A 17,420-nucleotide genomic window follows, 5' to 3' on the forward strand; every position below is an offset into this window, starting at 1 on the left:
CTTGGGCGCCTGCAGAGCGGCGTGCAGTGAGAAGCCCAGCAATAGCAAATGTTGCATGCTCCAGGCGCTGCAGGAAGGGGCCCGTGCAGCACAGGCATTCTTGGATGCACTAAGCACTTGGCAGGTTTCTGCACTTGCACTGACGTGGGTTCATTATTAAAAATCTTAAGTCCTTGGAGCTTTCTCAAGAAGCACGTAGGGTTTCTTGCAGCGTGCATCTGAGCACCCGGACTGCTCCGCAAACCCAACCGCAAACTCCAGCTCCCGGAATGCACGGTGGGATCTGATTTCTAAAATCTCGTGCTAACAGCCTCCAAGTCAATCATTTTGTCTTAGCCACCAGCAGAATTCGCGGATTTTGCACACGAACGGAACAGAATCAGATAGTCCTATCCATCCCACCAACTTCTAGGAAGGGAGAGCCTTGCTTAGAGCCCAGTGCAGGAGAAACTTAACTTCGCTCTAGTGTGCTTGGTTTGCTGAGGGCTCCACGCTTTCCCCAGCCCTATCTCTCCGCCTTTTCCTCTGGGGAAGCAAGGAGTACCGTGACATTCGCGGGCTGCGGAACATCGAGGGCTGGGCGGAGGAACATTAGCCAAACATTTCTGCGCGAGCTCCAAGAGCTCGTGTAAAATCGTGCCCCCCCCCAACGGCTTTCACAATCCAGCACAGCCCCTTCCTCCAATCAGACACTTCGTCTGAGTTGGAAACAGTCAGTTAAACTAACTACAAGTTGGAATCACCGTTCCCCGAAAAAGCGCGCCCACGACCAGCTCTATTCTCACGCTCACTCGCCCTATTTTACTTACTCGCCCTATTTTACTTACACGCCCCGGCCGCAAGCGCGCCACCGTCAGGTCCCACCGACACCAATTAGAGGCAAGGTGAATGCTAGCAGTGGGCGTCTAACCGGCGCGAATGAGTACACTTTGAACCCGCGGAAGGCAACATACCCCTATATAAGGCGCGCAAGCCTGAGAGTCGGCGCCAGAAGAGGTCCCGGCGCCAGAAGTGCTCCCCACCAGGACACTGGTCCCAGCTCAAGCCCAGCTCCAGGGATCCGCACGACCCCAGCGCAGTTTGCAGAAGCGCGAGGTTTCATCGACAGCAATTAGAACATGAATCGTTCTCCTGGCTGCAGCCACTCTGGCACAGGCTGTTACAGCCTGGGAGTCGGCGAGGGCATGGAAGAACTGAATGGTGGGTGCCTAGACGGGGACAGGTGCTTTGGCAAATTCCAGAGAAGGAACTTTCCCTGGGAGGGGCGAGTGGACGGGACGCTGCACGGCAGTCGCTTCTCTTGCATCTCAGCCCTTTGCCCCCTCCAGTGCACGCATTGCCCTGGTATCTCTCTTTTTGCTCTTCTCTTTTCCCAGATGTGACGCCTCCCGTGCTCTCGGAGGTTGTAAACGGAGAAGGGGCGGAGGGTACAGGGGCCGAACCTGAGCCCGAAGTAGCAGCAGTAGCAGCAGCAGCAGCAAACTACATTGGCTCGGCAGAGCCCAGACCCTTGGACGACGAAAACCGTGAGGGCGGCGGCAGCGACGATGACCTTGAGCCCCCGGAGCAGCAGGTGGAGGTGGCCCCCCCGGCCGCTGAGGAGCCACAGGTCGCGGGGAGAAAGCAGCGCCGCAACCGCACTGCCTTCACCCAGCTGCAGCTGCGGGAGATGGAGAACCTTTTCCGTCGCGTTCAATACCCCGACGTGTTCGCGCGGTGAGTACCTGGCTCCGGAGGCGCCCAGTTCTCCCGGGACCCACGCTCATCCCGGGGCGCCTTAGTCTCTTTCCCGGGACTCTCCCTCTCTTCTCCTGGGCCAAAAGCCACTTAGAAGACTCAAGGGCGCCGGATCCGCCCTAGCTCTCTAGGGTTGGGGCAATGCCTATAGAGCTTGTGGGGTGCAAGACAGAAGCGGGACTAGAGTGAAGCGAGTAAGGCAAGGCCGATTAATCCTGCTTTCATTTAGAAGTTTGGCAATTTGTTCATCGTAGGATTTTTGCGTTCGTTTTTATATTTTGAATATTGCATTAAAATATGTATCGTGATTACTCAGCTTTTTCTCCCCCTTTAAATTTTGCGCACGAGGGGAGCACCTCTTTTGCCCTACCCTAGTCTCGACCCTGCCACGTGAAACGCTGTTTCCAGGCGGCAGTTCTGACCCTTAAAACGACCGTGACTCATTCCCGTCGCTTGCTTTCCCCGGAGAACCTGTCGTCCAGATCCCCTTCGTATACGAACGGGCAGGACTATTCCGGCCCAATAGGAATGAAGGACCAGGACAAATCCGTGTGAGGTTTAGGCGCGCCCTTTCTAATTTCGCTGTATTCAGCCTTCGCCGGCCAAAGAGCAAAGAGATTTTCCCTTGAGCGCTTGGACGACGTGGTTTGAGAGTTCACCTCTCGCTTTTACAATGAATAGAAATACTCTGGTTCAAAACACCAATTTTTTAGTATTTTGGCGTTTTATTTATTTTCACGGAGGAATCTCCCAAGAAGAGTTTCAGGTTAATTCTCTGTTGCTTCCCAAACAGAAAAAAAAAAAAAATGTCATACTCAACTAACAGACACACTACCAGGAATTTTCATATACATTCCCTTTTTATATTTTACTTAACAGATAAGGGGTCCATGGGAAAACCCTCCCTAAAGCAAACCTCAAGCTGTATTTCAGAAAACTGCACCGGGAGGAGGGGTAGAAATGTAAATGATACGTCTTATCCGTAATTCCACATGCTGAACCTTTGCAATTTTACCCCCTCAGAGAGGAGCTTGCAAGACGTCTGAATTTGACTGAAGCCAGAGTGCAGGTGAGTAAATCTTAAAAGAGGGATTGGTAGGGCAACCATTCTAAAACATACTTTAGGTTTTGTCCTGGAAATTCTCAAGTTGGTGTGTTTTGTTGTCTTTTCCATGTTTATTTTAGCAAGTGAGTTTTGAACATTGGGTGCTTTTAGGGTGGAAAATGGGACAAGTAAGCTCTAGCTTATGGGAATTTCCCATTACTAGAGGGAATATGATTTCCTAAAGGGAAATAAATAGAATACACATCTCTCTCCTCCTTTCTACACACACACACACACTTCTTTCCAATAAATATATTTCATCTCCTTCTAACACTGGCATCTTTTAGGAAGGATGTTAGTCCTCCCTAAAGGAATATTCCTATATTGGGGCTCAGTCTCACCTGGGAAGTATTCAAATTAATGCTCTGAAGAGCTAGGTTATAAGAAAGTTCAACCATACTAAATTATTTAAAATACTTAAAACCAAGCATAAGCTCTTGGCTAAATGAGTGAACTTATAAATATTTAGACATTGGGGTGAGGGAGTAATTCAAACACAGAACATAGTACATGAGTAACTAATGTATGTTTAGTTAAACTGAAACTGATGGCGGGGGGAGTGGCTTAAAAGTCCAAGTCCCACCCAGTGCCTAATACTCCTGCCGCTCTTTTTCAGTATTTTGTAAAGCAGAGCGGCAGCCTTAAATTTTTTTTAACGCCTTAAATTTTAATCTTTTTGGAAGATTTTGATGTCAGCCTGAAAACATTGCTAAAAATATTGCAATTATGGTGGTAATGGGGAAAGGTTTGCAAGCTTTGAAAAATTATTTTTTATAAAATGAATCCAAAAAAGAGAAAGAACAATTTTGAATAGTTTCCACTAGTCTAAGGAGGGGTGAAAAGTTAGAGAAGAATTGTATACACTTAAATACACAGAGGCCATACATATTTGACTTTATGAAACTACTAGATGCATCTGTGAATGTATTCTCTTGAAGAATTTTTAGCATCTAAGAATTTTGGGGGTCCTTTTTGGTGGTATTATTTTGAAAAGGTAGGTTTTTCTGGAATTTGATTAGTTGTGAGGGTGCTCTCACATCAGGCCAGATTCTCACCTGTGTTAATTTATAATATATTTTCAGTTACTCAGGCAGTGATTACAAATTTGTAGGTCACGAGATCAAAAGTGACTAACTGAGGTCACAGAACACAATAGTTACATCAAAGAAGTATTTCCCCCCTCAAAAAAGATAGATATGTATATACCTGAGATGGCTTAGTGGTTTTACCCCAGAGCACATGCATGAGGACAGTGATGGAAATGTATTGCCCATCTGCGGGTGGTGTGTGATAGGAAAGCAGGCCACTGGATGCTGGCATCCTAATGCCACAGGCTGGACCAACAGTCAAGCATGGTCTCAAAAGGAGTCCTCCACTTTCTCACACAGACAAGGTAAACCCAGAGGAAAAGAAAAACAAGGTTTGCTGAATTGCTCTTCCCCATCCCTGGGTTTACATAGTTCTCTCAATGGATTTCTGAAGGGAAAATGAGCCAGAAAACATAAATAAGGAAAAAGACAATGTTCTCATAAATTTCCAAACACTACAGCATGAATTTCCCCAAGAAACTTAAGAGATACTTCCTCCACCCATCTTTTGCAAATATAGTGGATCTGTTTGATGATACCAGCATTGGGAATATGGACCTGATATTGGCCCATCCCGAAATTTACCATATGTGGGCTTTGGTTATGTTTAGGGCGATTTGACCACAGGCACATTTGAATCCCTCTAAACTGAGCTCTGTTACACTGGCCTTCTTCAGACTTCATATTTGTGCAGTAGAAAGACACCAAATCCTAAGATGGGAGAGAGGCTTCAGCAGGCAGAGAGAAAGGGCCCTTTGTCTCGTTTAAAACTTGCAGTTTAGGAACTTTCAAAGGGATTAAATACAATGCAGACCCCATCAACTAGTATACTAAGAGGACATGAAAGTCTAATTCACAACTTGTTTGTTTGTTTGTTAATAGTTGGCAAGCATTTAGGGAGGAGCCTCTTTTGTGACCCCTACCCCACGTGATTGAACATAATTGGACCTTCCTGCCTTAGGAATGAGTGATGGGATTGGGGTCTCCTGGATAAGGAGTGGAGCTGGCAAGGCCTGGGTGTCCTACTACTCTGGGTAGCGGTGGCACCCGTCCAGAATCCTGAAAGTGCAGCTAGAGCTGAATGAGCTGACCTCATCCTGAGCCCGCGAAGGTTTGGAGAGAAGGGCAGATTGGAGCATGCAAAACTGACAGCGGTGATAATACGGTGCCCAATATCTTATCTGGGGCAAAGGATTTTGAGTTTAGTGAATTTGGATTCATTTTGGCTAAACAATCCTTAAGGCTAATGGCTAAAGTATCAAGGCAGTGCACAGGGCTTCAGTAACTCTCATGTCCCAGCGATATAAGCCACAAAGTCTCTGGGACCTCCCCCTTGACATACCACCTGTTTAGTTTTAATGAGGTTTCAGAGAAAGACTCCTTAAACATTCAACATGCCCATGAATTAGTTATTTCAGACTGAAGATGGGCTTTTCGAATAGAGGGTGGTTCCCCTCAGTATGATTTTAACTGGGCCCACCTTTATCCCATGCTCAGCATCCCCCAAAACCAGGGTGACATTGTCCCTGATGAAAAGGGGGTGGAGGCAGCTAGACAGCTGATGGTCCAGCGTTTCTTTACCCTGTTCCCTGGCATGAACATTAACACCAGAGACATGGTGCAATTCATCAGTTCAACCTGCATCCCAGATTTGGGGGAAAAACCATTGCAGAATATTAAAAATGAGAGAGAGATAAATCAATGGGCTGAAGTCTGGGCTAGGCTTGGTTCACTAAGGACGAGGGAAGAGGTGGGCTCTTTACTGTCCTAAGTTATTTTACCAATAAGAAAATAGCTTCTCTTGCTGCTGTTGAAAATCTCAATGGCAGAGTTGCAGGTCATATGTTTTTCATTATGTTATTAACTGTTCAATATACTAAACCAACTCCTTTTCCCCCTCTGATTGAAGGTTTGGTTTCAAAATAGACGAGCCAAGTGGAGAAGACAGCAGAGGGCGATGATGTTCAGAAACCTGGCCCCAGTTGCCGTGGGTCCCCCTGTGGGGATAATCCTTGATGGGCCCTATCATGCAATCCCTGTTCTGGAGCCTGCATGGAGATGTGTTCCTCTGTTGCCACCGCCAGGCATGCCACCTCGGCTACCCCGGCCACGACCCCTGCCCCCTGGGCCACCGCCACCACCCATGTTCCCTGGGCCACCACCCGTGTTCCCTGGGCCACCACCAGTGTTCCCTGGGCCACCCGTGTTCCCTGGGCCACCCATGTTCCCTGGGCCACCCGTGTTCCCTGGGCCACGCCTGTTCCCTGGGCCACGCCTGTTCCCTGGGCCACGCCTGTTCCCTGGGCCACCCCCGCCACCTGTGCCTCCCTTTGCTCTGGCCCCTATAGGTGTGGCATGGGCCCCTGTCATCAATGGTCATTTCGCCGGCCCCATTTTCTGAATATGAGCCTCATGACAGTTTTTCTGAAGTGTTTTTCTGCCAGATAGGAATTGTGCACAGCACATCAGAAGTAGTTCATCAGATACCTGTTAAATGAATTGAGTAAGTGAACAAGATTGGTGCCTGTTGTTTTTGGAGAGCCTGTTGTATTTTCAATAAAAGATGCAAACTAGCAGTATATTGGTTCATGGCATCAAATGGGATAAGAAGGGTATGTATGGGGATTGCAAAGGCAATGCAATTCAAACCATGTCAAAGCTTCCTTTCATAATGTCACAGCCCCGAGTCACTGTAACAGACCATGCACATCACAGGGCTCACCAGTGCCTGTGGCGGCTTTACACTGACCACACACTCTCCTCCCCCCATCCTCATCCCCACCCCACCCTGTTGGGAGCACATACATGTGCAAGCAAGATGGGAAGGGATGGGTCTCTCGTGAGAGGGCAGTGGTTCCAGTCAAGGAGCTCAGCAGCCCTGGGCTCAGGGAAACTTCCTGAGAGGCTGCCCTCCGGGCTGTAAGGGAAGGTGGCAGCCAAACATCTCCATTTTCGTGGAGGTGAGAGGACTGGGAACCATTCTGGTTCAAAGACACAGGAGGGGGCTCCATTAAGATCAGAAAAGGGCTCTTTTCTATTTTCTCACCCCCACCCTCAGGCTGACAGAGCCTATTATTGTAGCTTCTCTAGCTCAGAGACAATCATACCTTCAAGGGTACTTCTCTTAAAATGCATTTCAAATATCCCTAAGGCATAGATCAGAACTTAATTATTCTAATACAGGAAATTATTCTGATTTATAGAAAATCATTAGAAATTGGCTATAGACAAATACATTTACCTGAGATAGATGGTCTTTATATGTTTGTTTTGTTTTTGCAGGGGAAGTGATTAGGTTTATTTACTTTTTAATGGAGGTATTGGGGATTGAACCCCAGACCTCATGCATGCTAAGCAAGCACTCTACCAATTGAGCTACACCCTCCCCTTTAGATGATCTTTACAGATGGCAGTTTGAGCTGACAGGTTTTAAAAACAATCTCGGGAGAAGTTCAGGAACTTCAGCATTTTACAGTAATCATTCTGGATGTGCTCTTTCTTCCTAAAGTTTCACATTCATGAACACAGGGCAACTTTCATAATAGTCATTTTCCTGTTCAAATGAAGCAGGGAGAAGGTATGAAGTATCTGGGGAAAGAAAGCTTTTTTGATTAGAACTAGATTTCTGTAACCTGGATCTTGTTTCAAACAAATCTAGTCAGAACCTTGGAAGTCTTTACTTGAAAGAATCTGAAAATCAAAATCTCAGCCATCATTTGGGCTACAAGTATTTAGGGGAAAATGGCAGGGAAGGGAGGGATGAAAAGTAATTATTTAGTTGAGAATACAAGGATTTTGGTTGAGATTGGTGGGAAAAGTGACTTTTTAAACAGTTACATTACTGTAAATGTATTTTTTAAATGGGGAACAGAGTTTGATCTGAGTTGTTTTCAAAAGCACAACCAGACATCTGCCTGAATTCGGAGCATAGGGTATCGTGCCTAAAGTCAGGCATGCTTTGAGCACATATGGATATGCTGTTTTTTTCCACCCAGACATTTGGTACCGGTGTGACTCTAGGAATTCAGGGAAACTTGCAAGTAAAATAATGGTGTAAAGTAACCTTCCCTGTATTTTCTGATTAGTAAATCCAACTTCATTTCATTTGCATCCCACAGCCCAGGGCCTCCTATTGATGGAGGTGGGGGAGTTAGTATAATGTAGTACACAGACAGGGGTTCTCAAAACCTGAGTGGACACTTGCTGGAGGCAAATCATGTCATAATATAACCCTCATCACCTGCCCTTCTTCCTGAGAATGCTGCACAAAATTATCATTTGGGGATTCATTTAAAGCTTTCCTAATGCTCCTTCTCAATTAGTGCCAAGGAGTATGGACCCGTGCCTCAGACAGCTCAGCTTCTTAGCAGGCACTTTCTTGTTTTCCTTTAAGGTACTTCCACACGAGATCACATTCCCTTGGCAAATGAGACAAATATTCGAGTCCAGCGGTAAAAGGACAGCGCCTTTCTTCTTCCGAGGGACACAGCTTAGAGGAAGAGACCCTGGTACTCTCTCTGAGGCAGAGGATGGCTTTCACAGTCCTCCAGTCCACTCCCTTCATTTTGCAGATGAGGAAACACAGGCCCAGAGCAGTGGAGTGGCCTGGCTTGGGTAGCCTGCACAGTTCCTCCTGGAGAAGGCCAGCCTCTGTGTGGCCAGGCCCTCTCCTAGGCCCAGGATTTCCCAGCTCGGGGCCACACACACCAGTCCTGGTTGAGCTCCTCTGTGCTTAACACCCCCATCTGCCCAGAGTTCTTTCCTTCAAGGGGCTACGAACTCAAGGCTCCTTCCCAAGCCTCGGCCTGGGCCATTTTACCTCTAGGAAAAGTAAGCAATTTCCCCTGAAGGCATGCAGTATCCTGGTGTCCACTCTTGAACACTGAACAGCAGGGGCTTGAGAGAGTGATGCAGTTTGTCCCCTCCTCACAAAAGGCCAAGTGTGCTTCCACTACAATAACCCTCGTTTCCCCCAATCCTCTGGCAAAGTTGTGCCTGCCAACTGGCAACACAACACATAAGCCACCGCCAGCTCTGGGCTTGTGTTGAATTAACTTTTTTTGTAAAGTAGGCTAATAGTTTGGAAACTGTCATTATGCAATTAGTATTCACTTTGAAATGGGGTTATTTATGCTTCGCCTGGATCCATGTCACACACTCTCCTTCTCCGATGTCCCTGCAACGCTACGGGGCAGGGACCCAAAGCGCAGTGGTCTAAATGTCATTTGCAAATGCACCCCAATGGCCTGTACGTCTCCCCAAGCAAAGCAGAGATCTTAAGGAGACAGTTTGGATTCCCAACATTTACATGCAAATATTTTTAGACTCCAGGAACACAAAGGACCCCTTCTGAAAGCACTCTGTTGTGCTTCACAAACAAGGGGACACAAGTGACTGAAGAGGCGGCACATGGGCATGGGCAGCATAACTGATACACCTGGACCCTTTGGAAGCACAGCCCCCAGACAAAACTAGGACCTCTCTGAGAACCGCCAAGCTGGAACACAATTTTCTATTTTTGGCCCAAGAATCTTGGTTTAGGGAAAAAAACAGGAGCCAGAGTAGAGACCAAGGAATAGTCTCACCAGTTCCCCTTGAACAAGGGAGACAGATGAAGTGAAAGATGTTTTGAAATTAGTAGGGGAAAAGGAGGCTTCTTCGATGACCCCAGAAAGAAAGGAATCCACATTCATGGCTGGGCCCTGGGCTATTTGGTACGTGGGGGCGGTGGGGGGGCAGGGGGGGTGGGTTGGGGGTTCGGGTAGGGAGCTGGGGAATGAGTGGGCACTGGCAGCTGGGGAGTGTCTCTCGGAGGTAGCCAGCGGGGCACAAGAAGGTGGCCCTGGCCAGATGAGTTCTACAAAAAAGAAAAAAAGGAAAAACAGAACTCAGGTTAATATGCAAATCAGTCCCGAATATGGCCTTCCCTAGTCCCCATCACAAGGTAAAGCAACAGGGCTACGCTTTTCCTTTTTCTCTCATCTTTACACTCCTCTAACTCAAATGATCACTTGAAGGGGTCTCACCAAGGTTGAAATATTCCTGAAGAAAGAGGGAAATTCGGGACAGAGGGAGCCCTACTACTATGTGATTGCCCCTGGCCCACGTCCCCAGCCTCAGCACCTCAAAAAAAAAAAAAAAAAAACCACCCAAGATGGTTCTATATCTTTGTTTTACCATGAAGGAATTTCCAAGGCTGTCCAATGAATTCCATGGGCCCATGTACCATATCAAAACCTCAAATCCAACAAGGAGCCAGATAGAAATCTTGCAGGGGGCTACTAAGGTGGGTCTTCTGTTGTTTATTTAACACAAAGGCTTAGACTTCAGGCATCCCTGAAGATGGCCAGATCTGTTCTTCCATCAGGTGGACATCTTCTATAGCCTCATAACTCTGCTTAACACTCTGTTTAAGAATGTGTTCCACCCATTCACTCCAAACAGAAAGTCAGGAGGCTGGTTACCAGCTGTGATCCTAATAAACACGTGGGGCATGCAGAGATGAGGAAGTCATCTTCACAAGTCACAAGGTTGCCATCCGAGAGTCAGAAGCAAAGTGAAGGCCAGAAACAAAGGTCTGCCAGCCTCACTCTATTCCTCCTTATCTCCTCCCCTGCAAACCATGAGAAAGCCTCAATACACTGGCAAAATTAAAATGGTATTTTAATAACTCTATTAATACTTCCCCGGCAGCATTTCAGGGACCTCTGCAAAAGTGTAGTTTGTTCTCCCACATAACTGATAAGCCTTAGAATATAATACACCATTATCTCAATTAAGTAAAATCACATTTGCAGGGAACTTCAGTTTTTCAGGATTATATATTTATTATAGAAAAAAGCAAATTGCCAGGAAAGTCTTTTTTTTTCCCCCTCTTTTCCTCTTTCTAAAGTTTTTTTTTTTAATCTGAATTTCCCTGGGTTTTTTTTCCTGTTGCTTTCATTGTGTTGTGCTTCGTATAACTATTTAGAGAAAATCCCAGGGGTCAGCACACATTCAGTCTAATTGCCGACATCTTTTCCCATTACTGTCTCAGCAAGGGAATTTGATCTCCAGAATAATGAGTCTGAGACATTACAACCTCACAGCTGATCCCCAGAACATACTGTGCTCATTTCTGACCCTACACCTTTGCTTGTACTGTTCCTGTGCCCTTCCTCATCCAGCTGAATTATTCAGGACTTACCTGCTTATCCTTTGCCTTCTTCTCCTCCTTCCACTGTTCCTCCCTTTCCCAATCTCGCCTACTCAACTGTGGCCTCCCTTCCCTAAATTCCTAGAGGCTTGAGGTGTGGATCACTCATTTGACAAGAATCTTCATAGCTTCTGGCATCCCCCTGAAACCTAATAATTTCATAGATGCAATTCTTTATTTTAAACGTCTTTATTGTGGTATGGTTCCTGTACAGTAAACTACACATATTTCAGATGTGCAATTAGATGAATTTTGATAGATGTATACACCCACGAAACCACCATCGCAATCAAAATAGCTAACATTTCCGTCACTCCCCAAGAGGTGCAATTTTCAAATTCCCAATTTACCCCTTCCTACCCCCTTTACCTCCTGATAACCATAAGTTTGTTCTCTATGTCCATGAGTCTGTTTCTGTTTTGTAGATAAGTTCATTTGTGTCCTTTTTTTTTTTTTTAAAGATTCCACATATAAGCAATAGTTTTGGAAGTCCTGGCCATAGCAGTCAGAGAAGAAAAAGAAATAAAAGGAATCCAAATTGGAAACGAAGAAGTAAAACTGTCACTATTTGCAGATGACATGATACTGTACATAGAAAACTCTAAAGAAGCAACCAGAAAACTACTAGATCTCAATGAATTTGGTAAAGTTGCAGGATACAAAATTAGTATACAGAAATCAGTTGCATTTCTATACACTAACAACAAAATAGCAGAAAAAGAAATTAAGGAAACAATACCGCTCACCATTGCACCGAAAGAATAAAATACCTAGAAATAAACCTACCCAAGGAGGCAAAAGACGTATACTCTGAAAACTATAAAGCACTGATGAAAGAAATTGAAAATGACATAAACAAATGGAAAGATATACCATGCTCTTGGATTGGAAAAATCAATCCTGTCAAAATGGCCATACTACCCAAGGCAATATGCAGATTCAATGCAATCCCTATCAAATTACCAATGACATTTTTCACAGAGCTGGAACAAAAAATGTTAAAATTTGTATGGAAATACAAAAGACCCCCAAATAGCCAAAACAATCTTGAAAAGGAGAACAGAGCTGGGGGAATCATGCTCCCTGACTTCAGACTATACTACAGAGCTACAGTACTCAAAACAGTCTGGTACTGGCACAAAAAAGACACACAAATCAATGGAACAGAATAGAAAGTCCAGAAATAAACCCACACACTTACAGTCAATTAATCTACAACAAAGGAGGCAAGAATATACAATGGAGAAAAGACAGTCTCGTAGATGCAATTCTTATATCTCTTACCTGCATGGTAAGCACCTGGCATTTCTGCCAACTAGATCTCCTATATCCGTGTTCCCCCATTGCACTAAGGATGTTGCTTTACATTTAACAACAGGAAACAGTGATGATGGTAACAGCTAAAATTTCCTGAGGGCTTACTATGTGCCAAATACTGTGCTGAACAATATGCCTGGATTACAATTATCAATATTTTGCAGGTGAGAAAACTAAGACACAAAGAGGTTAAGTAACCTGCCCTAAGTTACACAGCTGATAAGTGGCAATAATACGATTCAAACCAAAGTCTTTGTCACTTGGATGTATTCATAATCATTGAAGAAAACATTGAATTTTGTTTACTGGACTCTAAATTTGAGAGAGAAATGGGCTACTGAATGTTTTCACAATTTTTTCAACAGAAGAGATGGAAATTCACAAAACATGGGTTTCTTGTTAAATTTCAATTCACCAAACAGTTCCATTAAGAAGAATAACCCCATTTCTTGGAAACTCTGATGTATTAAGGATTTACTTCAATATAGCATCATGCAATATTTCTGGATAAAAATTAAGCAGATAAAAGTATTATGTACCAACCTGGCTTTTTTAAAACTTTGTTCTTCTACCTAAGCTATTTAATTGGATGCTCTTTTCTCTGTTTTAAGCTGTCCTTTTTAAAAGAGAAAGTGATCTCCCTTTTTCTGGGTGAATTACAAGCAGTCTATGAACACACAATATCGTTGGACTCTGGAAGTGTCATGCTTTAAAAACCAAGGCAAGATTAGAGCATGAACGTGACCAACTCTCTTCTACTTTGAATCCAATGTTTCTGAAGTGTTCCTATTTTAGTGGATTTTTGTTTGTTTATTGGTGTCGTTTATCTGTAATAGTTATAAAAGTAGTTCATGGATCACACATACTGTCCAATGATTTTCAACAAGGGTGCCAAGACCATTCAATAGGGAAAGGACAGTCTCTTCAACAAATGGTGCTAGGAAAACTATATACCCACATGCAAAAAAAAATGAAGGTGGACTCCTACCTTACACCATATCCAAAAATTACCTCAGTGCGGATCAAAAACCTAAATAACTTCTTCCCCTAGGGACCTATTGCATTCAAACACCCCGTTTTAGCCATGCAGTGGGCTCTGCATTATTGACTCTTCTCTCTTTTGCATACATGTGCACATGAAATCTTTAGCTTGAAAATATCCTGGAGTGGTCACATCAATCTATTTCATTCTGTGCTTCTTTTGTTCATTAGAAACTGCTCCACCAGCTGTCGAGTAGCTAGCTCCCAGTGAGGTCAAATGAGAAACAACTGTCCATTGATGGCAGAGTTTTTCCAGTGTGAAATTCCAGTTGGCTAACCCAAGGAGTTCGGGAAATATTTCGTAAATCGAGTGGCCTAATATCATCAGACTCCTTCCTATAGAAGACATGAACAATTCATCACCAGAGAAAAAAGCCTGGTGAGCCAGGTGTTAGAGCGACCGCCAAAGCCAGCGTCCCAGGAGGGTGTCAGGGCTCACAAGTCTGTATTGACGAAGAAGTATTCAGTTTAAAAGTCCTTTCAAAAACAGATTAGAGATTAAAAACATTTTTTAGTCTTGCCATCGCTTAAACAATTAGTGGCATAACTGGAAAGGACCCACATATTCAAATAGACGTAGACTCTAAAAAGTTCCTCCCCAGCCCCCGCCTTTCCCCATAGTCCCACCCCCAGAACCCTGCCTCCGGGCTCTGGGTACCAGCCATGGCCGCTAGACGATCTGATTGCAAAGAGGGGTAGCGAATGGAAGCCGAGGGCTCCCGTACCTCACGATACACGGTGGTTTAACTTCTGCGAAAAAGGGATCAGTATAGTGACCATGTTAAGTGAAAATGATTCCTTTCTCCGGACTGAGCTGAGCTTCCCCTGGAGCCGCCCCGCGGCGAGGGGACTCCGCCAGCGCCCGTGCGCTCCAGCCGCCCCTAGCTTCCCACTCAAGAAGCACAGGCTGCTCCCAGGAAACCGCGTAAGAGGAGCGGGCTGCATGGACGGCGGTGGGCTGGGCGGGACGGGGTGGGGGGAGGGGTGTTCTTTCAGGGACTAAAGCCCTTACCCACCAACCTTGGGGCTTGGAGGCCAACCACTTTGCAAAGATGACTTTTATAGGCAATCAATACAAAAATGTACAGCCTGGTTTCGCAAAAGTCAAGCGGTAGGATTCCCCGCGGGAAACATTTAAAAAAAAAAACATTTCTTCATTAGTGTATTTTTTTAATATCTTAATTTCTACCAGAATACAAATAACATTTTCCAAATGAATATTGGTTGGAATAATGAAGAATATCTTGACACACTAATGAAATACAATTATTGGGCTTTTTTTGTAGACCCAGCTGTGTGAAGAACAATTCCCAGCTGCTCTTTAAATTTTACCAGTTTATTCTCAGCCTGAAATTCACCTTATGTAAAGCTTAAATTTGAGGAGTGAGGAGAGGTTCAGGTGAGCTCAAAGCAAGGGGAAAGTTTTTTTTCTTAAATTTTTTTTAAAAATTTAAGTATAGTCAGTTTACAATGTTGTGTTAATTTCTGGTGTACAGCATAGTGATTCAGATACACACACACACACACACACACACACACACATAATATATATTCCTTTTCAAATTCTTTTCATTATAGGTTATTACAAGGTATTGAATATAGTTCCCAGTGCTATAGTAGGTCCTTATTGTTTATCTATTTTATATATAGTAGTTAGTATCTGCGAATCCCAAACTCCCAATTTATTCCTCCCCACCACCTCCCCCCAACCATAAGTTTGTTTTCTGTCTGTGAGTATGTTTCTGTTTTGTGAATAAATTCACTTGTGTTCTTGTTAGAAATTTCTCCCAGTCCCCATCCCAAGTCAAAACTTTTTTGACTAAATCTAGCTCTTGATCCTCACCCTGTGACCAGTTGTTTCTACACAGGGGACATCCAATAGTGTGGTCAATTTTTTGAGCAATTGATAGCTTTTTGTTGAATTTAGAAACATCTTTGTGTGCATAGACAGATATAGACATAGATAGAGGTTTTTTTCTTTGAAATTATTTTCTCAGGCTTAGTGTTCTGTGCCTGGAATACATTTGTCAGAGAGTAAGAATTTTTTCATTGCTCTAGTTACATATTACCGTGGAAGGAATTTTGGTTAAAAACACAAGGTTTGGACTTCAACAAAGTTTGATTAAGATGGTTCTGCCTATACTAGCTATAGGAGGATGGACTAGTTACCCCACCTCTCTGAGTTAGTTTCCTCCACTATTAAATGGGAGAAACAACAGTTCCCCTATGCAGAAATATTATGAGGAAGATGGGTTAACTACGATTGTTATTATGATCACCACTTCCAACATATGTATTTCTCCCAGCCTCACAAATACTGGGTTTTATCTCTCAAAACAAATTTTTTGGTTGATTAAATAGGTGTAAAATGGTACTTCTTTGTACGTTTCCATTTGTACTTCCTGGTCCCATAATGAGGTTTACATATTTTCAAGTATTGATTTATTCTATGTGCTTTTTGTTCTGCATATTGTCTGTTCTCTTCCTAACAGTTGGAATTATACTTTATCAAATAACTGCTTATGAAGAGTTTTCTGTTCTACTATTTAGATTTGATATTACCTGATTTTAACTCAGTTAAAATCCCAGCTGAGATCAGTTGTGCCCTATGGTAGGAGATGTGTAATTGTAAGTTAATTTTTTTCTGCATTGCTATACAGTTGTTCTGAGTGCTTACTTAAAATGAAATATTGTGCTCATTGCTTTATGGTGCTTATTTGACATCTGTTAATGTTATAGATGCTAAAAGCTATTTCCAACCTCTCTCCTCTGTTCCATTGATCAGTATTTCATGTTTGAGCCAGCATCACAGTCTTAAAGATCACTGCTTTGTAGCTTGCTCTAATTTGTGGTGAAATGAATCTTACGTATTACTTTTAAAACGATTTCTCTAATTTTCTTGCTTATTTTGCCCTTTTAATTGAAATTGTGTTAATTAGAAAATCATTGGCACAAATTGTCGTATTTACGAATGTGCTGCCTTCCCATTTAAGAGCAGGTCTGCCACAGGGCATTTTACAAGTAACACCTGAAGCTTAAATGTTCCGTCAGTATTACTGAAGTCTCACAACTGTCCCTAATGTATTGTCTTTAGTAAGAGGGACCAATTCTCTTTCTAACATCCGTCAGCTGTAGTAAGCAGAATAATACCCCCTCCCAAAGATGTCCATGTCCTGTTCCCTGGAACTTGTGAATATGCTATGTTATGTGGCAAAGGACAATTAAGGTACAAGATAGAATTAAGGTTGTTGATCAGCTGACTTTAAAATAGGGAGATGAAATGGATTATCTGGGTGGGCCCCGTGTAAGCACAAGGGTCCTTAAAAGTAAAAGAGGGAGGCAGAAGAGTGCGTTAGAATGCTGAGATGTGAAAAGGATTCTGAATGGCCGTTGATGGCTTTGAAGATGGAGTAGAGTGACCATGCATCGAAGAATGTAGGCTGGAAAAAACAAGGAAACATATTAGTGCCCAGAACCTCCAGAGGGGAATTCAGCCCTGCCAACACCTTGATTTCAGCCTAGTGAGACTCATGTTGGACTTCTAACCTATGGAGCTATAAGATGATAAATATGTGTTCTATGCCACTGTCTGTGATAATTATTTATAGCAGCCATAGGAGACTAATACATTAGCTAAGTGAAAGCAAGGCGTCTCCTTATACCCATCCTTGTGCTCTCTTTCCTTAACCTTCTTTCCTTGAATCCAGTAAAAATTAGCAGGCCTGGCCTTGGCTTCTGCCTTTGTGGCTCCCAGAACATAGGAGATATCTTTCCAAAAATTAGTTGCTTCGCTTTGGTATATTCTATACCACTTTGTTTAGCCCACCCACTTTTTCTTTAATTGAGGTATAGCCGACTTACAATGTTGTATTAGTTTCTGGTGTACAGCATAGTGATTCAGTTATACATATATCTACCCTTTTCATATTGTTTTTTA

The 17,420-nt window shown here is 43.7% G+C and overlaps 1 protein-coding gene across 1 annotated transcript; it reads left to right on the forward strand.

The window, feature by feature from the left end:
• Positions 1–1,002: 1,002 nt before the first annotated feature.
• Positions 1,003–6,498, forward strand: ESX1 (ESX homeobox 1). The gene is made up of 4 exons (XM_010963817.2): positions 1,003–1,200; positions 1,377–1,716; positions 2,761–2,806; positions 5,840–6,498. The coding sequence occupies exons 1-4, from the start codon at positions 1,119–1,121 to the stop codon at positions 6,329–6,331; spliced, it is 960 nt and encodes a 319-aa protein (XP_010962119.1). The 5' UTR covers positions 1,003–1,118; the 3' UTR covers positions 6,332–6,498.
• Positions 6,499–17,420: the final 10,922 nt, after the last annotated feature.

The sequence above is a fragment of the Camelus bactrianus genome, chromosome X (genome assembly GCF_048773025.1).
Source record: "Camelus bactrianus isolate YW-2024 breed Bactrian camel chromosome X, ASM4877302v1, whole genome shotgun sequence".
Taxonomy (NCBI): domain Eukaryota; kingdom Metazoa; phylum Chordata; class Mammalia; order Artiodactyla; family Camelidae; genus Camelus; species Camelus bactrianus.